Raw genomic sequence first — 24072 nt, 5'->3', positions numbered from 1 at the left:
CAGTGAGCCGCTCTCTTGTGTGATGTTGCGATGTCCATGGCTTTATTTAATGTTAGCTAAGACCCGGCACTTAAAAGTTTCTCGCTACAGCAAATTTCAACTCCGTTACAAAGTCATCCAAAGTCTCATTTATACCTCGTGTCTTCTCATTAAACTTGTATCTCGCGAATATGGTATTGCAAACGGCAGCGGGAGCATTTCTATAAACTTAATTTAAACTTACGGTTTACACCGTGCTTTGTTTCCACAGTAGCGAAGTGATCACTCCTGCTGCGTTCAGTCAGTTCACGTGAGCCGCTCTCTTGTGTGATGTTGCGATGTCCACAGCTTTATTTAATGTTAGCCAAGACCTGGTACTTCAAAGTTTCTCGCTACAGCAATTGTAACTCCGTTACAAAGTGATCCAAATCTCGTTTATACCTCGTGTCTTCTCATTAAACTTGAATCTCGCGAATATGGTATTGCAAACGGCAGCGGGAGCGTTTCTATAAACTTAATTTAAACTTACGGTTTACACCGTGCTTCGCTTCTTATTGTTTCGCTGCCTTCTCAATTGTGTAATGAATGTTTTCTTCAGCGCTCTTTGGGGCTCTTCCTTGTTTTGTACGTACTGCGTTCACAGTCAGTTCACGTGATTACGTGGGAGGCGTGATGACGCGATATGCAACTCTGCCTCCCACGGCCAGCAAGGTGCAGTCCATTTCAGTATATGGACAAAAAAGAGGTTCCAGTTATGACCGTTACGCTTTGAATTTCGAAATGAAACCTGCCTAACTTTTATAAGTAAGCTGTAAGGAATGAGCCTGCCAAATTTCAGCCTTCCACCTACACGGGAAGTTGGAGAATTAGTGATGAGTCAGTCAGTCAGGGCTTTGCCTTTTATTAGTATAGATATATATATATATATATATATATATATATATATATACATACCTACAGTATATGCAGAAGATTATGATGACTTTCAAGGGGATTGAATACTTTGCACGCCATTCATGTATAAACCTAATTATGTACTTATTTATTTAAAGAGCTTCTGTAAAAAGCCAAATTTCCCACTGGGGACAAATAAAGTTCGTTCGATCGATCGATCGATCGATCGATCGATCGATCTATCTATCTATCTATCTATCTATCTATCTATCTATCTATCTATCTATCTATCTATCTATCTATCTATCTATCTATCTATCTATCTATCTATCTATCTATCTATCTATCTATCTATCTATCTATCTATCTATCTATCTATCTATCTATCTATCTATATGAGTACATATATTCTTTTTAAAAATACTTTCAAGAAACTTTAATTTCCTGATCATGGATTATCAAAGAAAAGACCTACTACAATTAATGACAAAGTAGAAAATAATAACAGTAAAAGATAAATAATACCAACTCTCTAAATAGTGTTTTGGGTTAGTTGCATCTTTCTTGTTTTTTTTTTTCCTTTTTCTTTCATACAAAATGCAATAAACCAACAAGTTTCAGTTAAAAATCAAAAGAACACATACCATTGCCTGGATGTTTTGATGAGTAGTCAGTACACCTTTTGGTCTGCCCGTTGTCCCACTTGTATAAATAATCATAGCAGGTTTCCCTTTCCAATCAGCAACAGATGGATCTTCATGCCCAATGTCAGTATCTTCTTTGAAACTATGGAAGGATGTCCGAGGGACGCTTAGGAAAGGCAAACCCAATTTTCCAGCAAGAGGTTCTAGAACTCCAGAGCACGATCCTCCCTCAATAATAAGTGAGCTCTGTGAATCCTCAATGATATACTGAAGTTCAGTTACTGGATGTTTTTTATATAGAGGCACAGCTATTCCACCACACATCCAGCAGGCCCACTGAGCCACCACATAAGAAGCATCATTTGGGCATAAAAAGGAAATGCGTTTTCCTTGCACATCTCCATTCATGCAAGGCAGCAGTTTAAAGATCTTCTTGGCCAGCTCCACACTGCACCTATACAGCTCTTGGTATGTGTGTCTTCCAGTAGAGTCAACAACAGCAATCTTATTGCCAAAACCTTTGGCCCTGGTGAATACAGGTACTATCCTGTTTTCCCAGGACTGAGACTTCAATTGAAAGCATGACCTTCTCTGACTAAAGTTCAAAACATTTTTCACCAAACCCCTTAACCTTTCAGTATGAAACAATCTAAAAGTTAGATTTTGGTAAAAATGAGAGATTAAAGTTTGTTGGAAAAAACAGAAAACCATCCTGACTGGTGCAGGGTATTTTTTTTTATCTTCATAAAAAGGTTTCTTCAATGAATCAGTTATGAATCATTAACCTAAAAAATAAAATTGAAAAATTACTTAAATTTGTATTAATAGAAAAACTATTCTTCTTAACGCAGTCCAAGCATATGCTGCTGCCTCACAGATCAAACCCATTCACTTAATGTGTGTAGTTTTTACATTGCCCCTTTCTTATTCATAACATTCCTTTCGAAACCCAAACATATACATCTTGGCTCAGCTGACAAGTCTAATTAGGCACCTTTAGGTGGACCGCGCAATGCAGTGGAGTAATACTTTCTGCCCTTTGCTCAAATTAGTGCATTTATCCTTTAGACTGATTTTGTAATTATTTTATGTTGTGTTATGGCAATAAGTTAATTTAGGTTGCACCTAAACTAATGATAAAGTGTGTTTTGTTTCTAGTTTACATTTATTTAATTGATAAATCATAGTAAACCTGACTTGAAACTTTTATAGGCTGCAGCTCCTCTAAATTAGCTTAAGCATGTTTGAGAATATCATGTTATAAATATAGAAAAACATTAATAAATGAAATACAAATATATACCTTAATGTACATCCCTTATACTGAAATATTTATTATCCCACTAAGCTGCTATAAATAGGTTGTAACTTTGCATCCAAAATCATGACCTTAGGCTGTGACCATTCTTTTTTTTTGTTTTAAAAAGCCAGAAAATCTTGTCTATTAATTTCTTTGGGAACTAGCTTAAAAATGATTATAAATTTAATCCAAAATTAAACACAGAAAATACTACTGTACATAACATTTTCAAAGGGAAAAGCTTACTTTTATGTAATAAAATAAAGGAGCACTTGGCATGGCTCACATTAGAGAAGACCCACAGGCACCGTAATCTCCTGACTGGCCTGGGAGCGTCGGGCAATTCTCCATACAGATGTCTGCAGAAGTTGCTGAGGTTAGAGTGGCCTGTTCTGTCCAGCTTGGCATGTTGCCACAAACAGACTCAAGAGGATAAGTGTAGTAGAACTTTTTCTTTTGTTTATGTTGCAAGGAAAAACTCTGGTTCCCCATGATCCTCAATTGGATTAAGCAAATCCAATGCTACATTAAATATGTTGTGCTTTAGCAGATTTTATAAAGTTCAATGTTAATTTTTTCATAGAGGTCTTGCAAAGCCTGAAGAATTTCACCCTGAATTTTACATTTGGCACAGTTACTTCTACAAGGTACCTGTTAACACTATTCTACTCACATCATTAACAGAGTCTTTATTTATTTTATTTAATATAAAGCAAACATAATTAATGATAAATTTATTTTTATTTTATTTTACAAATTACAAACAGCTATTATTTTTCATTGTAATAGTCTACATGGAAGTGGGTGTGATTAATTATACAGTTAGGTCCATAAATATTTGGACAGAGACAACTTTTTTCTAATATTGCTTCTGTACATTACCACAATGAATTTTAAATGAAACAACTCCGATGCAGTTGAAATGCAGACTTTCAGCTTTAATTCAGTGGGGTGAACAAAACGATTGCATAAAAATGCTTTAGTTGCCTCACATTTTTATGCAATCGTTTTGTTCACCCCACTGAATTAAAGCTGAAAGTCTGCACTTCAACTGCATCTGAGTTGTTTCATTTAAAATTCATTGTGGTAACGTACAGAACCAAAATTAGAAAAATGTTGTCTCTGTCCAAATATTTATGGACCTAACTGTATGTCTACATTAAGAGAAGAAAATTCAATACGTTTAAAACCATTAATATTTTTTTTATTTATTCTTTGCCAGTAAACTATTGCATTCGTGAGTACACTATAGAAAACTATAATATTCATTTATTCACATACTATGTGAAGCTCAAAATCCATAAGCTTTCCAGTCTGGGAAAGCTTTATGTCAAGAAACGTATTCATTCAAAACACCACACATTTCTCAATTAAGACTGTATTAAAAAATCAAAACCAAAAATAATATTTATGTATCTAAAAATGCTTGTGCATTTACTACTTGCATTCCTAAACCTCAAGGTTCTTCTATGTAGAGATATAAAAAAAACAGGATACAAGAACATAAAACAGATAGAAGACATCTGTTAGTCACTGAGAGATCTATGCATGTGGAAAGAATGCAGTAGGTTGTTGCTAAAGGTAATAGCTTGTACATATATCGGGAAACAGCATTATCTGTCCCCCACATTTCCCAATACATATTACAATGAGGATGTAACCATGAATGTGTGTAAAAATTGCAGTAACATTTGTTCTCAGTCGCCCTCTCATCATTCACCTGTAAAGCTGCCTCCTAGCTGATTAATTGATTAACAATTGGCAGCAGCCTTCAAGTAGATCATAGTAAGTGCATAATTTACATCCATAATACTTGCAAATTAATGTCTAGACACTGAAAAGCAAAAAATTATTTTTCAGCAATAATTTTGTTATTAGAGAAAATCAAAAAATAAAAACTGAAAATAAAAAGATAGTGATACTGGTAAAACAAGATACTGATTTCATCATTAAAAACATTTCCTCACTATACTGCACTCAAACTCTGCAGTATTTGTAATACAAATTGTAATATGTTTATAGGGAACTGGAATGTTATCCTTATCTGTCTGTCTACTATATAATCATCATATCATCACGCCACTGCCGTATCCAGGTAAGAGCGGCGTAATTAGCATCCTTAAGATCTTCATCAGTAGATGTAGGGCCTTGGAAACATTCATGGAGAATTTGGTCCATTGTTTGGGTGGGCTCACCACAGGGGCATTCAGCGCTTGTTGTGAGGCCATATCTAAATAGGTTGTCCTTTGTTTTACCCACCTACTATATAATAAATAACTAAGGACTGTGTTTTCACTTCTTCAGAGCAATCTGATGGACCATTTTAGTTTTGGTGTGACTGGACAGTTTGGCTTTGGCGATACAATGAAAGAGGAAGTGCAAGTGTTAGACACACAAGGAGGAGTAAAGGTGCACGCTAAGAAAGTCACCTTCAAAGACAAGAAGTATAAAACCAGACAGGAGGTGAGGATCTGCAGGAATTACTGGTACACACTCAAGAGAGGGAGAGCCAGAGAAGATACGCTCAGACACATGCAAATACAATCAAACGTTCAGACACACGCAAATACGGAGGTGTCGAAAATATATGCAGTACAAGATATGGAATAATTTAAACTAGCCAACCTGCAGCGTATACGCCGCATAATCACGCCGCTTTTTAATGTTTTTTAAGCACAGGGAAAAAAAATGAACATTTGAAAAATTTGTAATTTAATAAACCACCAAGAAAAGTAACATTGCAACAATGAACGCTACGAACCGACATACAATCATCGTTCAGTACGCACTGCCTGCTCACGTGCCCACCCCCAACACTTTTGTCTCTGCTACAGTCCACATGCACCTCTGAGCCACGTTGTCTTTTCATTGTTCTTTGCGGTTCCGGCTGCTTTTCTACATATAATCCACCAAGTCACCCGACCATGGTAGTAGCGGGGTCTGGTGGGTGTGTACAAAGGGCAGGGACGTAATCAGTGCGAGCCTATGACCCGCACTTACTGGGAATTCCTCGTTCGTGGGGAACAATTGCAAGCCCTGGTCTCCATCACGAATGGGGTTCAACGGCTTACCCAAGCCTGTCGGCGCCGGGTAGACACACGTTGATCCATTCAGTGTAGCACGCGTGCAGTACCGGACATCCAAAGGCATCACAGACCTGTTAATGCTCAATCTCACGTGGCTGAAAGCCACTTGTCCCTCTAAGAAGTTGGACGCCGACCGGTTGGCAATCGCGTAACTATTTAGCAGTAGGGAGTCTCATTCGCTTTCGGAATTAAACAGACAAATCGCTCCACCAACTAAGAACGGCCATGCACCACCACCCAGAGAATCGAGAAAGAGCTATCAATCTGTCAATCCTCTCTGTGTCTGGGCCGGGTGAGGTTTCCCGTGTTGAGTCAAATTAAGCAAAATTTGTGTGTGGTGAGTTGTTGCGTCCGGGCACATGAGCAGGCACTGTGAATGCCTTAAGAGCATGGGTGGACGCGTGCCGGGGAATAATGAGTATCTATATATCTTCTTAGATATAGAAAGCGTCTGATGCGGTGTTTGGTGAATTGTTGCAGTTTGTGAGTTAGCAGTTGTGATGGTTTTACACTCCAGTACATTGCGATGAACGCTGGTAAAAGTCAGGCGGGCGGGCAGGTGTTCTCGTCCCATGTTCTTAGAGTTGGTGGGCATGTCTCTGTATCGGTTCGAGTTGTTGGGCGGTGCTCTGTCGTCTGTATCCCATGGTCGGACGACTTGGTGGATTATATATAGAAATGCAGTCGAAACCGAAAAGAATAAGGAAAAGTCAACGTGGCTCAGTGGTGCATGTGTACTGTAGCAGAGACGAAAGCGAGTTGGTGAGTTGTTGCGTCCGGGCACATGAGCAGGCACTGCGAATGCCTTGAGAGCGTGGGTGGACGCGTGCTTGAGTTGGTGGGTGTGAGTTGGTGGGCTGGGCTTTGTGAGTTGACTGACATGGCTATTTTTTGCGTATCCCATGGTTGTCTTCCGGCAGTGTGAATGCCTCGAGAGACAGAGTGTCCTTGTTTGGTGAGTTGTTGCAGTTTGTGAGTTAAAAGCTGCGATGGTTTTACACGTTTGGTGAGTTGTTGCAGTTTGTGAGTTAAAAGCTGCGATGGTTTTACATGCTGGTAACAGTCAGGCGGGCGGGCAGGCGTTCTCGTCCTATGGTCTTAGAGTTGGTGGGCGTGGCTCTGTGAGTTGTCGGTGTATCCCATCGTCTTAGCGTTGGTGGATGGGTCTCTGTGAGTTGGTGGGCGTGGCTATATCGTGCGTATCCCATGGTTGTCTTGCAACTGGTTTTGGCAGATACATGCATATCTTTTTGAAAGTTTGGCCCTGTGCTTTATTAATTGTCATCGCAAAGGCCAATCTAACAGGAAATTGTCTTCGTGTAAAAGTAAAAGGCAAATTATTTGCGACAAACAAACTGTTTTACATGCTGCATACAGCGATTCACATCCGCGACAAACATGCCTCTTCTTAGATGGTCCTGCCGCGTCCACTCTCGTTCTCAAAGCATACACACCGCCTGGTCATGTGCCCGCTCGCAAGAGCAACTCACAGAGACCCGGCCACCAACTTTAAGACCATGGCGTGTACAATAGTTTGCGATGGTGGACGCGGTCGTGTGTTGTAACCGAAAAGAATAATGAAAAGTCAACGTGGCTCAGAGGTGCATGTGGACTATAGCAGAGACAAACTCGAACAACGCCGTGTTTTGTGAGTTGCTGCATCGAGTTGGTGGGCGTGGCTCTGCGAGTTGTCGTCGTATCCAATGGTCTCAGAGTTGGTGGGCGTGGCTCCGTCCTGCATGCTCCATTGGTGTCTTGCTTGCTGGCGGCTTAGTGAATTATATATTATATATATATATATATATATATATATATAGATAGATAGATAGATAGATAGATAGATAGATAGATAGATAGATAGATAGATAGATAGATAGATAGATAGATAGATAGATAGATATTTGCGATTACCTGTCTTCAACAGGGACTGTGGTTAGTATTACATATTGTTTTGTTACCTGTACAACTAATTTGTATTATTAACACTTCATATTTAGTCAGATAACATGTGAACAATATTATTTTGCTTACAATTTTCTAATTCAGCAATTTAATTTTGCTGCATTACTTGATTACATATTAAAGATGATTAAAGTATATTCAGAAATGAAATACAAAAACAAACATTTGAAATGTGCTTCCTGAAATATACTGTGCAAGACTTACTAAATCATGCAGTTTAATGGTGACAGAAACCTTTAATAAATACCAGGCAATTTTAATTAATAACTGTTTGCTGTGTGGTGGATTGCCGGCTTTCGATTCCGGCTCTCACCCCCAGGCCGCCAGGAGGAGCTCTCCCAACAGCATGAACTTCCCCCGAGTTCCAGCAGGGCCTCATGGACTATGTAGTTTTTATACGCAGCCCTGCTGGATACCTTGGGGGCCACCTGGCGTCGCTGTAAGGGGGCTCGTAGGCTCGTATGTGCCCTATAACCCGGGAGTATGTCATGGTCACGTGACGGGAAGAAACGACGTGCTCCCAGGGTGAAGAAAAGGACTGTTTACCCTGACCCAGAAGGAATACGGAACTGTGGACTGTTGGGCAGGAACCACTTCCGGGTCAGGGGGTATAAAGGACTCATGGGTAAGCCCAGACATTGAGCTGAGCTGGGAGGTAGGGTGGCAAGTGTCTGGGCGAGGAGGAGAGAGTGATTATTGTATTGTATTGTGTTTATGAGTAGTGTGGAGTGGAGGGTGCTTTGTGCACGTTATTGTTATATAATAAAGAAGTCTTGTGTTTATACCTCGTGTCTGGAGTGGTACCTGAGGGTCCGAGAGGTGGACGAGGGGCTTATCTGCTACAGCTGCTATAAGTTTTTCAATTGCTTCTTAATAGAGCTGTATACAGCTGAAATACCCAGCATTGCCCGGGAGGAAATTAAAGTTTTTTTTTTTTTTTTTTTTTGTAATTGTTTGAGAAAAATGTAATTAAAAAAAAAAAAAAAAAACTTCATCCATCCATCCATCCATTTTCCAACCTGCTGAATCTGAACACAGGTTCACGGGGGTCTGCTGGAGCCTATCCCTGCCAACACAGGGCACAAGGCAGGAACAAATCCCGGGCAGGGCATCAACCCACTGCAGGAAACACACACACACCAAGCACTAGGGGCAATTTAGGATCACCAATGCACCTAACCTGCATGTCTTTGGACTGTGTGAGGAAACCCACACAGACACGGGGAGAACAAGCAAACTCCACGCAGGGAAGAACAAAAACACAACTTTAAAAATAAATTAACAAACAATGAAGACTCACTAATGTGTCTGTCTTGCAGTCTTGTATGTATGTTATCATCTAGTTCACGCTCAGAACCAGCCAACTCTATTTAATTTCAAAAGCAACAGGGGCGATGTGGTGCTCAAACATAAAGAATGCTGGCAGTCACCTCCAGTTCGCCCTCTGGTGGTCATTCTGAGTGTCAACTGATGAACAAGCTTACAAGACTGCAAGATCACCCCCACCCTACCCAGAAGGGGGTGGGTTAGGGCTGATTTCACCCTACAGTATTTTTGGTCGACCATTGAGAAACATGAAGTATTTTTATGGTCCCGACAGTTTCCTCATATGACACGAGTTACTACAAAATACATTCAGCTGATACTTTAATTACAACGAAGTGACCTTGAAATGCCTGAATGAATCATTCACAGAGCAGTTAGTTCTGTGGTCGCAGCTCAGTTGTGCACAACGATCCCCAAACAGAAACATTGTAAAAAATAAAAAAGTTTCTTCGGACGTTTTTTTTTTTTTTGCTGTCTTTGTTTTCAGTGGTTTTCAGTGATACCTTTTGCTTATTGCTCAGCAACATTTGAAAAACATCCACTGGAATTTAACTCATTGTCATCCTCCTATAGAAATGGCAGACACGAAAAAATGATAACAGTTCATATTAGAAAAAAAAACTGCAGCTCTCGATTGCGGCAAAAAGAAAAAAGACATTGACAGTGAATTTGGAATTTAGCCATTGACACTGTCAACTTTCTTGAAAGACTGAGCAAAAAAAGAAGAAAAATCTCGGGTTGCAAATGTATTAGAACTGCTGCATTTGAAGACATCGAAAAAGGCGTATTTATGTGGTTCAGTGATGCTCATTCAAGAAACATTCCTATTAATCCGGCACTCATTCAAGAAAAGGTGAGATTTCTAAAATCTATTGTGACCTCCCCCAAGTGGACAACATACTGAAGAGCATCCCAAAGTGCGATCACCGCGCCTGTGGAAGACTGTTTATATGTTGCTGGGGCAACAGCAGGCTCACAGCTCTGCTGCGGCTCGGCACTGAATCAAACAGAAAAGATCTTGATGGGTGATGCAAGGAACATTGTAAATGCAGGGAACAGGTTACTTGACCACTAACCTGGCCACAACCCTGCGTGACTGCTCTGTCTGTGTATAGGAGAGTGGTAGATCACGCTACAATAAATAACCGTGCTGTTCCTATTTCAAGCTGAATAAAGCTGGTTTTGCTGAAGTACTGAGACTCAGCCTCGTGTTTTGGAGACAGGGATTTATAGCGTGCCCACAATCTTTTAGGATTTGCTTCTGTGGCGCTTCACTGCAGCGCTGTGAGCCTGCTGCTGCCTTGCCCCAGCAATGGACAAACAATCTTCCACAGACGCGGCAATTGCGCTTCGGGATGCACTTCAGCGTGACGTTCCCGTTGGGTGGGGGGTATCCCAAAAGAGATCAGAAACCTCACAATATGAAGAAGAAGAAAAGGATGATTCAGCTTCTGATTGATAACTGTGCTGCCCACAACATGCTTCCGCATTTAGATAATGTTCGCGTTGAATTCCTCCTACCTAATTGCACAGCAGTGCTTCAGCCATTGGGTTTGGGCATCATTCGCACCCTAAAAGTGTATTATCGCAAGGAAATGCGGAGAAAAATTCTCGCCAGCATAACTTGTAGACAGGAGAAGATTAAAATGAACACGAAAGAAGCTATTGAAATGATTGCAGACGCCTGGACATAAGTTAAAGAAAGCACTATAGTGACAAATACAGAATCTCATTACAACAAAAACTTTCATTACAACGAAATATTTTTTAGGTCCCTGGCAGTTCGTTGTAACGGAATTTTACCTGTATATTCTGTGGCCTGTCGGGGCATCTCTGAGCCCTAAACCATGGACACAATAACACCACAACAGTTCCAGATTAAAATGAACTTATTTTTAATTTAATAAAGTACCTTTCAACAGGTCTCTTCTTCCAAATACAGCATAATTCTTTCTTTCCTTTCCCTTTCTTCATTGCTTCTTTCTTTCTTTCACTCCTCCAAGTAAGCATTGTCCTTTTCCTCCCAACTCCAGCTCATCAGGTGAAGTGAGGTAGCTCCCTTTATACCAGACCTGGGGCCTCATGTATAAACGGTACATACGCACAAAAATGTTGCGTACAAACATTTCCACACTCAAAGAGCTAAGTATAAAACCTAAACTTGGTGTAAAGCTGCGCACATTTTCACGGTAGCTCCAACCCTGGCGTACGCAAGTTCTCCACTCAGTTTTGCAAACTGGCGGCACCCAGCATCAAAGCAGTGCTACTGTTCCTGTGTGGTTACCTTTCTTTTTTAGATCCACATCCCTGACGCGGCTTTATCATATACACTGAAACTAACTGCATATTGTTTATTAGTTTAAGGCATCTGATTGTAATTATCCGTAACAATATAATGATCTACAGCAGGGGTCTCCAAACTACGGCCCGCGGGCGAGGCCCTCTCATCCAGCCCGTGGAGACTTTTTTATCTATGGAAAAAAATTACAGAAATTTACGTGTAACCTGCCAAGATCAGCCGTGGACGTTACGTTTCTACCGAACTAAAATAGAGGCGCGCAGTAGTGTGTTATGTTTTTCAACCGATCACCACATTGCAAAACCTTATTCGCTGCTTACTTTTTCTACTTCTGTTCACAGTCAATGAGATGATATAACGCCATCTAGTGGCAGAGTTTTTAAATGGTTTGCTGCTTGTTCAAGACTTGATTATTTTGATCACAGTTTGCCAGTTGCGGTTGACTGCTGTGATGAGGAAGTGTTGGTGTCAGTTAGTGTCTAATTGTGAAACATGTTGCACTCTATTTTATTTAGTGATAATTTCCTTCGCGTAATTACTTGCCAGTGTGTATAAAGTATTGGGAATGTCGTTAGTTTAACAAGAATTTTCCGAATATTCTGAAGAGGAAACATTAAAATCAACAATCTCTCTACCATAAGTGGATACATTTGCAGACTATATTCAGGTAAGTTTAACTTAAGAAATCATAAGAATTTTTAAAAATTGTTTTGGGTCATTTGCAGCTATAATTGCGACGAAATTAGTTCACATAATCAGGTTTTTTGAGCGATATTGTGTGCAAGATACTTTCAGTTTCACTATTTATTCATGTTGAAGTCACTTTATTTTAGTGCCCAACGATAGCCGAGAAGAGGAAAAGAAAAACAGACGATGAGTGTCGGCAATTTCAAGAAGAATGGAGTTTGAAATACTTCTTCATCAAATCCGGCGAGAAAGCATTGTGTGTGATTTGCAATGAAACCGTGGCTGTGATGAAAGAATACAACCTGCGCCGTCATCATCGAAGCAAACATCAGGAGAAATATGCACAGTTGGAGGTTAAAGTTCATGCCGAAAAATTTTCTAAATTACAAAATCAACTCACATCTCAGAGGGCATTGTTCAGTAAATCCTCAAATGAAAATGAATCCTTAACTAAGGCCAGTTATAAAGTTGCCTACGTCCTGGCTAAAAGTGGCAAACCGTTTACAGATGGTGAAGTAGTGAAGGAATGTTTGTTGGAGGTGGCTGAGGAACTTTGCCCAAAAAAGTCGAAACAATTCAAGAATGTAGCTTTGGGTGCAAATACCATTGCCCGCCGTGTTGCAGACATGGGTGAAAACATTGTGACTCAAATAGTGAAAAATGCAAGCAAGTTTCGCCGTTTTTCAATTGCAATGGATGAATCGCTGGACAGCTGTTCCACCTCTCAACTGCTTGTGTTCATTAGAGGTGTGGATGAAGACATGAACATAACACAAGAGCTGGCTTCCCTACATAGCATGTATGGCACTGTTACCGGAGAGGATATATTCAATGAATTGAAAAAAACATTTGCTGATTATAACTTGGACTGGACGAACCTCAGTTGCCTGACTGTTGATGGAGGAAAGAACATGAGTGGCATAAAGAAAGGCTTGGTTGGACAAGTGAAGCAGATGAGTAATGAGAAAAACATTCCACAACCAATGTTCCTGCATTGTATTATTCACCAGCTAGCTTTGTGTGCTAAATATGTGGACATTAGCAGTGTACTGAATCCTGTAGTGAAGATGGTGAATTTAATAAGGTCACATGAGCTCAACCATAGACAGTTCAGAGACATGTTGAAAGATACTGACACAGAATCGCAAGATTTACCATATTACACAGCAGTAAGATGGCTAAGTTGTGAGAAAGTTATGAGCAGAATATTTGAATTAAGAAAGGAAATAGGTGACTTCCTGGAAAGTAAAGGCAAGCCACAGCCATTACTATCTGATGAAGAGTGGGTATGGATATTGGCCTTTGCTGCAGACATAACTAGTCATTTAAATTTTCTGAACCTAAAACTACAAGGAGAGAAAAATCTAGTTTCTGATCTATACACCCACCTAAATGCCTTCACATCTAAACTTGTCTTGTTTTTGGAACAAGTACAGGCCAACAACTTGACACACTTTCAGCAGTGCAAGGTCTTCATGGCTGAAGCAACAGCTGAGTTCCCCACGTCATTTGCATGCAAGATCATCAAAGACCTCCAGCTGCAGTTTCAGGAGTGGTTTTCTGACTTGGATTCAACGGCAGAAGAAGTGAGACTGTTTCAAAACCCATTTGAAGCAGATGTGGCCAGTTGCCCAGATGAACTGCAGCTGGAGGTCATTGAGTTGCAAGCAAATGACTTCCTTAGGGACAAGTTCAAAGAAGGACTGGCGGGTTTTTACCAGTTTTTGCCCCAGGAAGACTTTCCTAATGTCAAAACTTTTGCATCAAGGTACCTTTCAATCTTTGGAACAACATACTTGTGTGAACAAACATTTTCAAGAATGAAATACGTGAAGAACAATTTGAGAACAAACTTGTCTGATGATAATCTCAGGTCACTGTTGATGTTAGGGGCATCAAATCTAAAGCCAGAAATGTCTGCTATTTTGGCATCCAGGAAACAATTTCACCATTCCCACTAATACAGGTGTTCATGTGTAGTGTATCAATGTGTTATTAAATAATAACTGAATAAAATAATATTAAATAAATAATTAAAAACAACATCTATGTTTTGATTCTTTTTTATTTGGACCTCGAGTGTGTAGTCGGCCCCCAAACTGCTGTTTGATAGTTAATGCGGCCCTCGGGCTGAAAAGTTTGGAGACCCCTGGTCTACAGAATGGCCAAACTATTCCAAATACCATAGCTGCTTTAGCGTTGTTACTCTCACTGCACCTTCTTCTTCTTCTTCCAGCTGCTCCCGTTAGGGGTTGCCACAGCGGATCACCTTTTTCCATATTACTCTCACTGCACCACTCAGAGTATTTATATCACTGTCTGAGTGGGGAATCACAGATCTACAGCAGCTGATCGGAAAGAGAATTATCGGTATACAGCATCAAGCACACGCTGCCTCAGCCATGCTGTCTATTGAACTGCTCTCACACGGCAAACACTTTAAAGCTTTTCCTGTACGTACCTTGCGGTTCAAAAACAGTTTCATCCCAAGAACTATAAATGCACTCAATCAGTCCATCAAGTGCTCCTTGAAGAACTGTTTGTACTTATAAGTACAATTACCTCACTGTAACTTGCAATACAGTTATAATATTGCACAACCTGAGCCACTTTATAAAGCGCGTATTTACATATGATGACGATATCATTTTTAAGATGAAATGTAGCAAAATATGTTTATTATATTATACAGATAAAACTTCAACTTCATTTAAATAATCTATATTGTTAATAATTAAACATGTGAGGACACGGTGCCGCAGCAGTAGCGAGGAGCTGGCGCTCCGTTCACGGATTGTTCCTGCCTTGCGCTGTATTCTTGTTGGAGCTGGCGCGACACTGGAAGGATAAATGGATATAATAATTAAACACATACTACGAAGATATTTCAATGTTCCTTAAAAGTTTTGAAGAATCGTCGTTCTAAGCTTACAGATGGCTTAACGACTATTACAGAGCTGATTGAGTAGCGCTTAGGTATTTGGAGAAAGAAAAGTAAGGACAGGAATTGGGGGTTAGTACGTTTGAAAAAGACAGTACTGCTGCAATAAAGTATTTCATCGAAGGTTCCGCAAGGTGCAGCAAGCATCTTGCGTGAGACATGAACAATCACTGTGCCACCGTGTTCCCATGTTTAATAACATGTTTTAACTCCTATCATCATGAAAATTATATCAAGTATACATCTCAGTATTTTAATTATTCAGAGCGCTGTAATATTACGAATGTAATGGAGTCTGTGTCCTGTCGGTGGATGAGAAAGCCCGGAAGCACATAGTGATTCACACACATAGAGCACATAGAAGATCAAATACAAAACAAAGCTTTTAACGTGCTACTTGGGATTTGAGAAACTAGTAAATTGAACAATTTTTTAGATGAAGTTTATGATGTTCTATTTTAATGACAAAATAAACTATGTGATTAAAGTGGAAATTTCGAGATTGAAGTTGACATTTCGTGCTTTTTTCCCCACTGTGTGCCTTTTTTTTTTCTCTGTACCCTAATAAGCTTTCATATGACACTTAGACAGTGGGCTACGATATGTGACAACTTCTTTTTTATTTCGGGCACTGTGCAACTTTGTGAACTTGAGCTTTCGAGTTTCTCCGACACGCTATGTCACTCGATCAACTTCCTTTTGTTGATTATACCCCTGTTTAAACCAACAAATAGTACGTTTTTACTTGCCTCCACTTGGTATTCACTGAAATTCTTCTATTTTCCCCCATGCTTTTGCCATTGTCTTTTCACAGAAGGCTGAGCTTAACGGCAATTTATATTGATTTGCATATTCAAAGAGGCATAATTCTGGGTGGAGTTGGGGCAGGACACCAGGAGTGTGCATGTGTGTTACTTTTCATGCTGACCGTGATTTATGTAGTGGAAGAACGTGGAAGTTGGCGAATGCACAGATTTATGCATCTGGATTTTTTTGTGCGTACGAACATTTCCACTTTTGTCCATACGCCACGTTATATGTGAATTCTACAGATGGCGTTATACATGAGGCCCCTGGAGTACTTCCTGGAAGGAAGATCCCGAGTAGAGACTCGTGTTCTCGGCAGATTCCTCTCATGGTACCTACGGCACCCCACAGGGATGTCAAATTGGACTACAACACCCAGGCTGCTCCATATAACCCTGATTTTTATACAAAGGGTTTGTAAGTAATCAGCAAAAGTTGGGGCATCTGTAAGAATTATTTGCATCAACATTCAAAGCTTAATTAACTTCCATTGCTGCAGAAAAGCTGTTAAGTTGTTAATCTATTACTTGCTCCCTGAAAAGACCCTTTTTCAACAACAATGAAAATTCAGTTGTTTTTCAGTTTTTATAAAAAAAAAACCATTTTCGGGATATTCACTGGACTCAAAATTCTTAAATTTAAATAATCACTGGACAAATGGGGGTCTCCTAAAACTTTTGACCAGTGTGTGTGTATATATTATATACTGTATATATGATGATTTCTGTGTATATAGAAGTTACACTCAGTTGGGTATATTCGGCATTATTGCTGTGCACCATATATTGGAATGTAACGTATTTTTTGATGCATATAGTAGTAAAGTGCAATACATTTTTCATGCCAGCACATGACGGACCACAAAAATTACTAGTGCTATTGAGATCCCTATAACAAATCCTATATAATCACAGCAATACACTGACATTGTTAGGTAATAAAGGAAAATTTAAAAGAAGAAATTACGGGAAACAAAAAAGAATGATTACTAATCTCATTTGAGTCCATTATATATTCATTAGTGTAGTAAAATTAGACCTGGAATATATTGTGTAAATAAATAAAAATTCCATTAAAAGCAATATGGAGTGCACACTGAGCTCCCATGACCCGAATCTAAGACCCCCATAGTCATACCATCAGTTATTTCCCTCAATGTGACATTCAATAGTTCCAAATGTGATTTTTTTCTGTTTAAAATTTTCTTTATTAGGTTATGGTGTCAGTTGCATATGCCATCTGTTAGAATGGGAAATGCAATGCATTTAACTAGTACAGGTGACAAATGCCACTGAGTGAGAGTGTCACGTGTGACATCAAAAGGTATTGTGGGCTGCAGTTACACTATGTTGAATTCATTAGATGATGCTCCTGCACTTAGATTTAAATGCTAGACTAATAGTTCACAATTTATCATGAACTGGGCCAGCTAGTGGAATAATAGGTATCCTCTTGAATTTGCTTAATTTAGTTCATTTTTTTCTATTTCACACTATCATAGACAATCTGGCATATAACACAATCACACACTCATACCTGGTAGAGACCAATTAACCTAATATGAAAAATTTGAGATTTGGAAGAAACCATTGTGAAGAAGGAAAAATCTATGTTAAAAGAGAAAAACCGGAAACTAAACCTGGTGCCTGGAAATTACAGAAAGGAGTGTAAATCATTTATACCACTGTGATGTTGGCACTTTTACCTTTATACAGCTCCACTAAAATAAACAGCTCAACCTATTAGCATTAGACACAAGCATGGAATCAAACTACTCCAACACAGGACATATTTGCGTATACATTTCTTATTTATCCATCCACTCATTTTCTGACCTGCTTATGTGGTTCACAGTGATAGAGAGATAGCAGCCATGTCATAGGATGTACACATATAGTGCCACATTCACTTATAGTGTGCCAATTTAAACTTATCTATTAACTGGTGAATCTGATAACCCTGGGGTTCTGTTGTATCTGCAATAATATCCAAATTGTTACTCCAGGAAAATTGTTCACTTTCAACCAATGAGGTTTAAATTCAGATTCTGACATCAAAACCAGGGGGTGGAAAAACAGAACAAAATCTCTCATTTGTAGACATAAAAAAGCCCTTACTTTCTCATTCACAAAAAATGTGAAAAATTCTCACTGCACAAGGAACGAAAAGCACATCATCATTTAAAATCATAAGGAAATCAGTATTTGAATCCATTGTTACAAAATGTGAAATCATGAAACCATGTACCATCAAGCATTATGTCCCTCCTTTACAATACCAGAAGCTAGAGGCTAACCATTTGGCTAAAGGTGAATGATAGTTCTGGAACAATAATTGATATGTTGTTCCTGGAACAAAAGAAACCCTATGATAACAGGTTGATCTCAATTAACTTAAGAAGCATGTCTTGTCTGGCAGAAGGACAACATAGGCAGAGAATGTGCAAAAATGAAGGAATTGCTGGGCTAGGATTCAAACCCAGAACCCTGAATCTGTGAGGCAGCAGTGCTGACCACTGTGCTTTCATGCCGCTTACATTATCGATACAGAATTTCCAAAATAGGTCTAATATATCAACTATATTTAACTTGTTACAAAAGAATGGAATTACTTTTATGCGAGTTCTCCAAAGCCTATTTTTCAGAATATACTTCACTCTATTCCGCCTAGGAAAAAAAAATTGTGCTGTCCAATCAGGTGAACTCTGATTAACACCTAGATTTCACTAATAAGAAAATATGGAACTACCAAGTGACACTAAAGCATGTAAAGTACATGCTGAAAACAATCAATGATCTATTAAAGAGATCACTGAAGAAGCAGAAAAAACACAATGAATTTTAAATGAAACAACTCAGATGCAGTTGAAGTGCAGACTTTCAGCTTTAATTCAGTGGGGTGAACAAAATGATTGCATAAAAATGTGAGGCAACTAAAGCATTTTTTTAACACCATCCCTTCATTTCAGGGGCTCAAAAGTAATTGGACAATTGACTCAAAGGCTAGTTCATGGGCATGTGTGGGCAAGTCCATCGTTATGTCATTATCAATTAAGCAGATAAAAGGCCTGGAGTTGATTTGAGGTGTGGTGCTTGCATGTGGAAGATTTTGCTGTGAACAGACAACATGCGGTCAAAGGAGCTCTCCATGCAAGTGAAAGAAGCCATCCTTTTTTTTCCTAGTACAAATCATGGGGACTGCCAAATGAAGGTCAAAAGTTCCATAACAGAAGCCACTGGGAAAGGCAATAGGTGACTATGGATTAAGACGGCTGATAAGTAGGTGGCTTCTGCTGGGATGCCAACCATGGTCAATCACCCCGCATTCTAGTGCATCTCAAAGTTGTATCTTGAGTCTAAAGAGCCACAGGCAGCCTTAACCTACACCGTTGACATGAACTGTGAGGAAGAGATCAGCACTGGACAGAATGTAGAGCAAACTCACTTAAATATCCACACTTCCCGATACTGGGAATATTTATATTTGGCAATTAACCTGCTTGGAAGAATATGGGTGAGGTGGCCTAGCAAACACAGGAAAAACATCCAAACTTCACAGAAGTGGTGACCTAGCTGAAAACTGAACTCGGATCACTGGAACCATGAGGGAGCAGTACTAGCTACAAGTGGTCTTGCACAGGGCTGGGTATCAGAACTGATGCCCAGACTCAATTGGATTCCAATTAACAATGCCTCGATTAAATTCGATATTGATTTCATCTTGACTAAATTAGTGTGCACTGATATATTTGAAGAGGTGGCTTTTTTGGAAATTACTTAACCATGCATATAGAAAATTAATATAATATGATGAATTTCAGTAACAGTTTAAAAGGTGTCTACATAGTGACTTCATAATATATGTACAAGCATGGAATGACATTTAAGAATAAACAATTGATTAGTACAGTAATGTACATTTAACATCAGTATTAAGAAGACGTGGAACATATTATCATTGCTCTTTAAAAAGAAAAAAAATTGCAGCACTGCACTCATTCAAAATTTGCCACAATTTAACTAACATACTGTATGTATCACCACATCAGAGTCCATACATATTATGGTGAGGGCTCCTTGCTTTAATACAATGCAATGACATCTACTTTATAAAACACCTGTATCATCTTGTGAATAATATTATAAAGTAATCAAATACTGCTTCTTAAATAATAAATATTATTTAATAACCTATTTGTGTGTTATGGCTCACAATGTAGACACCCTTCAACTAAACTGTTAGCCAAATTAATTTCCCTATTGGACATTTAAAATGTCCTGCGGTGGGTTGTCACCCTGCCCAGGATTGGTTCCTGCCTTGTGCCCTGTGTTGGCTGGGATTGGCTCCAGCAGACCCCCGTGACCCTGTGTTCGGATTCAGCGGGTTGGAAAATGGATGGATGGATGGATGGACATTTAAAATAATCATGAATTAGAGGAAATAAAAGATACAGTGGGAAAACTTGTGTTTCTGTAATTCTTCAGTTGCTCACTTGAAGCAGTCAAGTTACTTAGTCTCAAAAATATGTCCTTACAGTCATAAGACAAAAAGCAAGCATTTTAAATGAGGATCTAGAGTTGATGCTTGTTGACAGTGATACTGAATGATTGGAACATAAAAGAAAAAGAACCGGCAATCATGAATGATAATACTGCTACTACAAAGCTACTTCAAGTTGGCTGCTTTGCAGTACAGCTTGCCACATAATGAGAAACAATGTTTATTGAAATTGCCAACACACAAACTTGTGACTGATGCATTCACACAATGGAACAGTACATTGGAAATGCTAGAAAGGTTTCTGGAACAACAGCCAGTCAGCAGCTCTGTATATAGGCAGCAAGGTTGCTTCTGGTGTAACTGGTATGCAGTGCACTTGTCTGCAACACATCTAATAATAAATGCTAAATTTTATTTATTCAAGGCGCCTTTCTAAGCACTCAAGGACACCGAACAAACAAAAACCATTATAAACAAAACTTAAAACATCAGAAAATACATATGGAGGGGTGAGGTTATGAATGGCCTTACATGTTAACAGAAGAATTTTAAAATCAATTCGAAAATTAATCAGGGGCCAATAAAGCTGCTGCAAGACCGGAGTAATATGGTGAATAGATGGGGTTCCAGTAATGATGCAAGCAGCAGAATTCTGGAATAGCTGAAGCTTATGGAGAGATTTATTACAGAGACGAAAGAGGAGTGAACTGCAATAGTCCAGATGAGAAGTAACAAGACTGTGAACAAGAATGGCAGTGGTATGGGGAGTGAGGGAGGGGCGGATGCGATTAAAATTACATAGGTGGAAGTAAGCAGACCGGGTGATGTTATTAATGTGAGATTGGAAAGATAGAATGCTATCAAGGATGACACTCAGACCCTTGACCCGAGGTGAAGGGGAAACAAAGGAGTTATCACTAACAAGTGAAAGATTATTGGCTTTGGATAATGATGATTTTGTACCAATAAAGAGAATCTCAGTTTTGTCACTGTTTAATTTAAGAAAATTTGAAGAAAACCAGGATTTAATTTCAGCAATGCAGTCAATAAGCGAAGATGGTGGAAAAGAAGAGGTGGGTTTACTAGCAAGGTAGAGCTGGGTGTCATCAGCATCACAGTGAAAATTAATGTTATATTTACGAAAGATATTGCCAAGGGGAAGAAGGTAAATAATAAAATGAGAAGCCCCAGGACAGAGCCCTGGGGCACACCTGAAGTAACAGCAGTGGGTGAAAGTGAAAGTTTTAAGATGAATGAACTGAGTGTGGCCTGATAGGTAGGATCTAAACCAATCTAGTGGAGTGTGCGTAATTCCAATCAAAGATAATCTATTAAGAAGACTGGTATGACAAATAGTATCAAAGGCCGCACTCAGATCAAGGAGGATGAGAATAGTAATTAAACCAGAGTCAGCAACAATAAGGAGGTTGTTAGTAATTCTAACAAGTGCAGTTTCTGTACTATGGAGGGGACGAAAACCAGACTGGAACTTTTCATATAGATTATTATGAGATAAGTGGGATTGAAGTTGGATAGCTACTATTTTTTCAAGAATTTTGGAGATCAAGGGCAGATTAGACATAGGGCAAAAATTATTGAAGTTAGTTGGATTGGCACCAGGATTTTCAGTAATGGGGTTATCTGCCACAGTTGCACAGTCGTTTTTAATGTGTGACTGTCACATAGGAATCTGCTGCCCTGGATGTTCAGCTGTCCATACGTCTGATTTAAGTGTTGAAGATGCTGATTTCTGCTAAAGAGGACACACCATTTTATGCAATATAGTAAAGTGCTTTAACTGTAGGAAGTCTTAAAAGGCACATTAGCAACATTTACTGAACTGGATGCCAAAAACAAAGTTAAGCAAAAAAAACTACCTATAGTAATTGATCAGGATAGAAATTTAGTAGATCAATCTTGAGACTTTAAAAATATTGAATTTTTTTTAAATCATCATAAAACAAAAAAATTATAAAAAAAAAATAATTTACATGTCTTAAACAATACTTAGCTCAAAGTTGAAAGTAACATTGATACCGCTTTTTGGTCACTTCTGCACATACACCTCTCATTACATATTGAGTGTATATAGTGTGCAGAGAGATGCAAAATGAACACTGAAGAGCAAATAATTACTGAGGACTATAACCTTAACAAATATCTAATGTAATGATGTTACCTTTTAACTCCCTGTTGCTTACTGGATAGCCTCACATGCATTTTAGGATCAAACTTTTTAAAAAGTATACACCATTTAAATTACTATAATATACTTAACATTTATTTTTTCATTAATAAAACATCTCTACTGATAATCATTTATTTTACAATAATGGTATTTACAATAGAGGTTTTACATTTTTATACTACATTAAGGTTTGTGCTGCTTTTATTTGGGCAAGTGGGAATAAACCCATACAAGATATTCGAGCGATTATGGATGAAGATGCAGAGTAAGATGAACAGACGTTAAGATGCATACAAATGAAAGCATTTTCGTGCTTAGAATGTCAATATTACTTGGTCTTGCATTAAAAACATTTCAGAATTGTCACAAGGTAGTTGAGCTCATCTCTAAGGATCAAAGCACAAATTATTGCTCCAAAAACTAGTAAGCCACCAAGCACGAGCAAAGCAAGTTTTTAAAGGTTACTTGATAACGTCCCAAATACAAAAAAAAAAAAAAAAACTTTTCATCTTAACATTAAGATAACGTTGGTGACCGTTCCGGTAACCGAGATGTAACGTTCAAATAACGTTCCAATAACGTGACATTGTTTATTTTCTAATAATTCATGTAATGATGTTCACATCTTTGGTAGTTTATTGCAGAAAACTGTCGAACAAATATTGCAAACTTAATAACTTTAGTAAACAAATAGTACAATTTTAACACAATCTAAGTTGTTTAGCCCATTTGTGAAACTGGCGTCAACAACTAGCACTTCAATAGTTTTGAAATTAATTTACAACCATTTTTAGAACATCAAAACGAAATAATAATTTGCGCAAAACAAAATTACTTCCTTGTCTCGTTGCTGCCTCAGTGACAAGTAAGAAAATGGACAGGTATCCTTTACTCCTCACCAGGAGATAACACTAAAAAAGGAAGAGTGCTTGCCTATAGTTAACTGCTATATTTAAAAAATAAAGAAAGACTGAGAGAAGTAACACGAAAATAAATGGAATTTTTCTAATTAGCTCAGTAGTTGGAGTAAAACGGCACTTTTAAGTTTACAATGTAAGTTACCCAAAAGGCGAATGTGTTCTCCCCTGTTTCATAGCTTATTTTCTGTTCGTCTTACCTACAAACACGGTCGTGTAAGTACGCTCCATTCGGCAGATTGTACGCCTTTAAATAGGTCCGTGTAGAAACCCAACCGTTAAGAAAGCAATGTCTGTGTTGCACGGGAGTAGAAATTTTTCTTAAAGTATAAAACATGGTATTTATTAGACGCGTGGCTTACCAAAAAAAAAAGCTCAAAAGACTGAAGCCTGGATGAAGTAAAGTTGAAACCAGAAAACCACTACATTTTTATTACACATTACTACAAACGGACAAACTGGGGAAATAAATACAGTTAGCAGACTGGGGGGTGGAGGGGGTGAGCCAATGGACACACAGTATGCAAATAAGATGAGCCGCT

General features: G+C 38.7%; 1 protein-coding gene across 3 annotated transcripts in view; it reads right to left on the bottom strand.

Annotated features, from left to right (window-relative positions):
* acsf3 (acyl-CoA synthetase family member 3) overlaps window positions 1–23793 on the bottom strand; it is a 194929-nt gene extending 171136 nt beyond the window's left edge. The window contains exons 1-2 of one of the 3 annotated variants that reach the window (XM_051931665.1): window positions 23731–23746; window positions 1518–2302 (exon numbers count right to left, since the gene is read on the bottom strand). In XM_051931665.1, the coding sequence (XP_051787625.1) occupies window positions 1518–2228 (711 nt within the window). In that variant the 5' untranslated portion in view covers window positions 2229–2302; window positions 23731–23746. Of the gene's footprint in view, window positions 1–1517; window positions 2305–23730 lie in introns of those variants that run through there. The other 2 variants (XM_028809755.2, XM_051931664.1) reach the window with 2 other exon arrangements.
* Between the last annotated feature and the right edge of the window lie 279 nt (window positions 23794–24072).

This window comes from Erpetoichthys calabaricus, chromosome 9, assembly GCF_900747795.2.
Source record: "Erpetoichthys calabaricus chromosome 9, fErpCal1.3, whole genome shotgun sequence".
In the NCBI taxonomy this organism is placed as follows: Eukaryota; Metazoa; Chordata; class Cladistia; order Polypteriformes; family Polypteridae; genus Erpetoichthys; species Erpetoichthys calabaricus.
The sequence above is the reverse complement of the archived record's forward strand: the minus strand, read 5'-3'. Positions and strand labels throughout refer to the sequence as shown.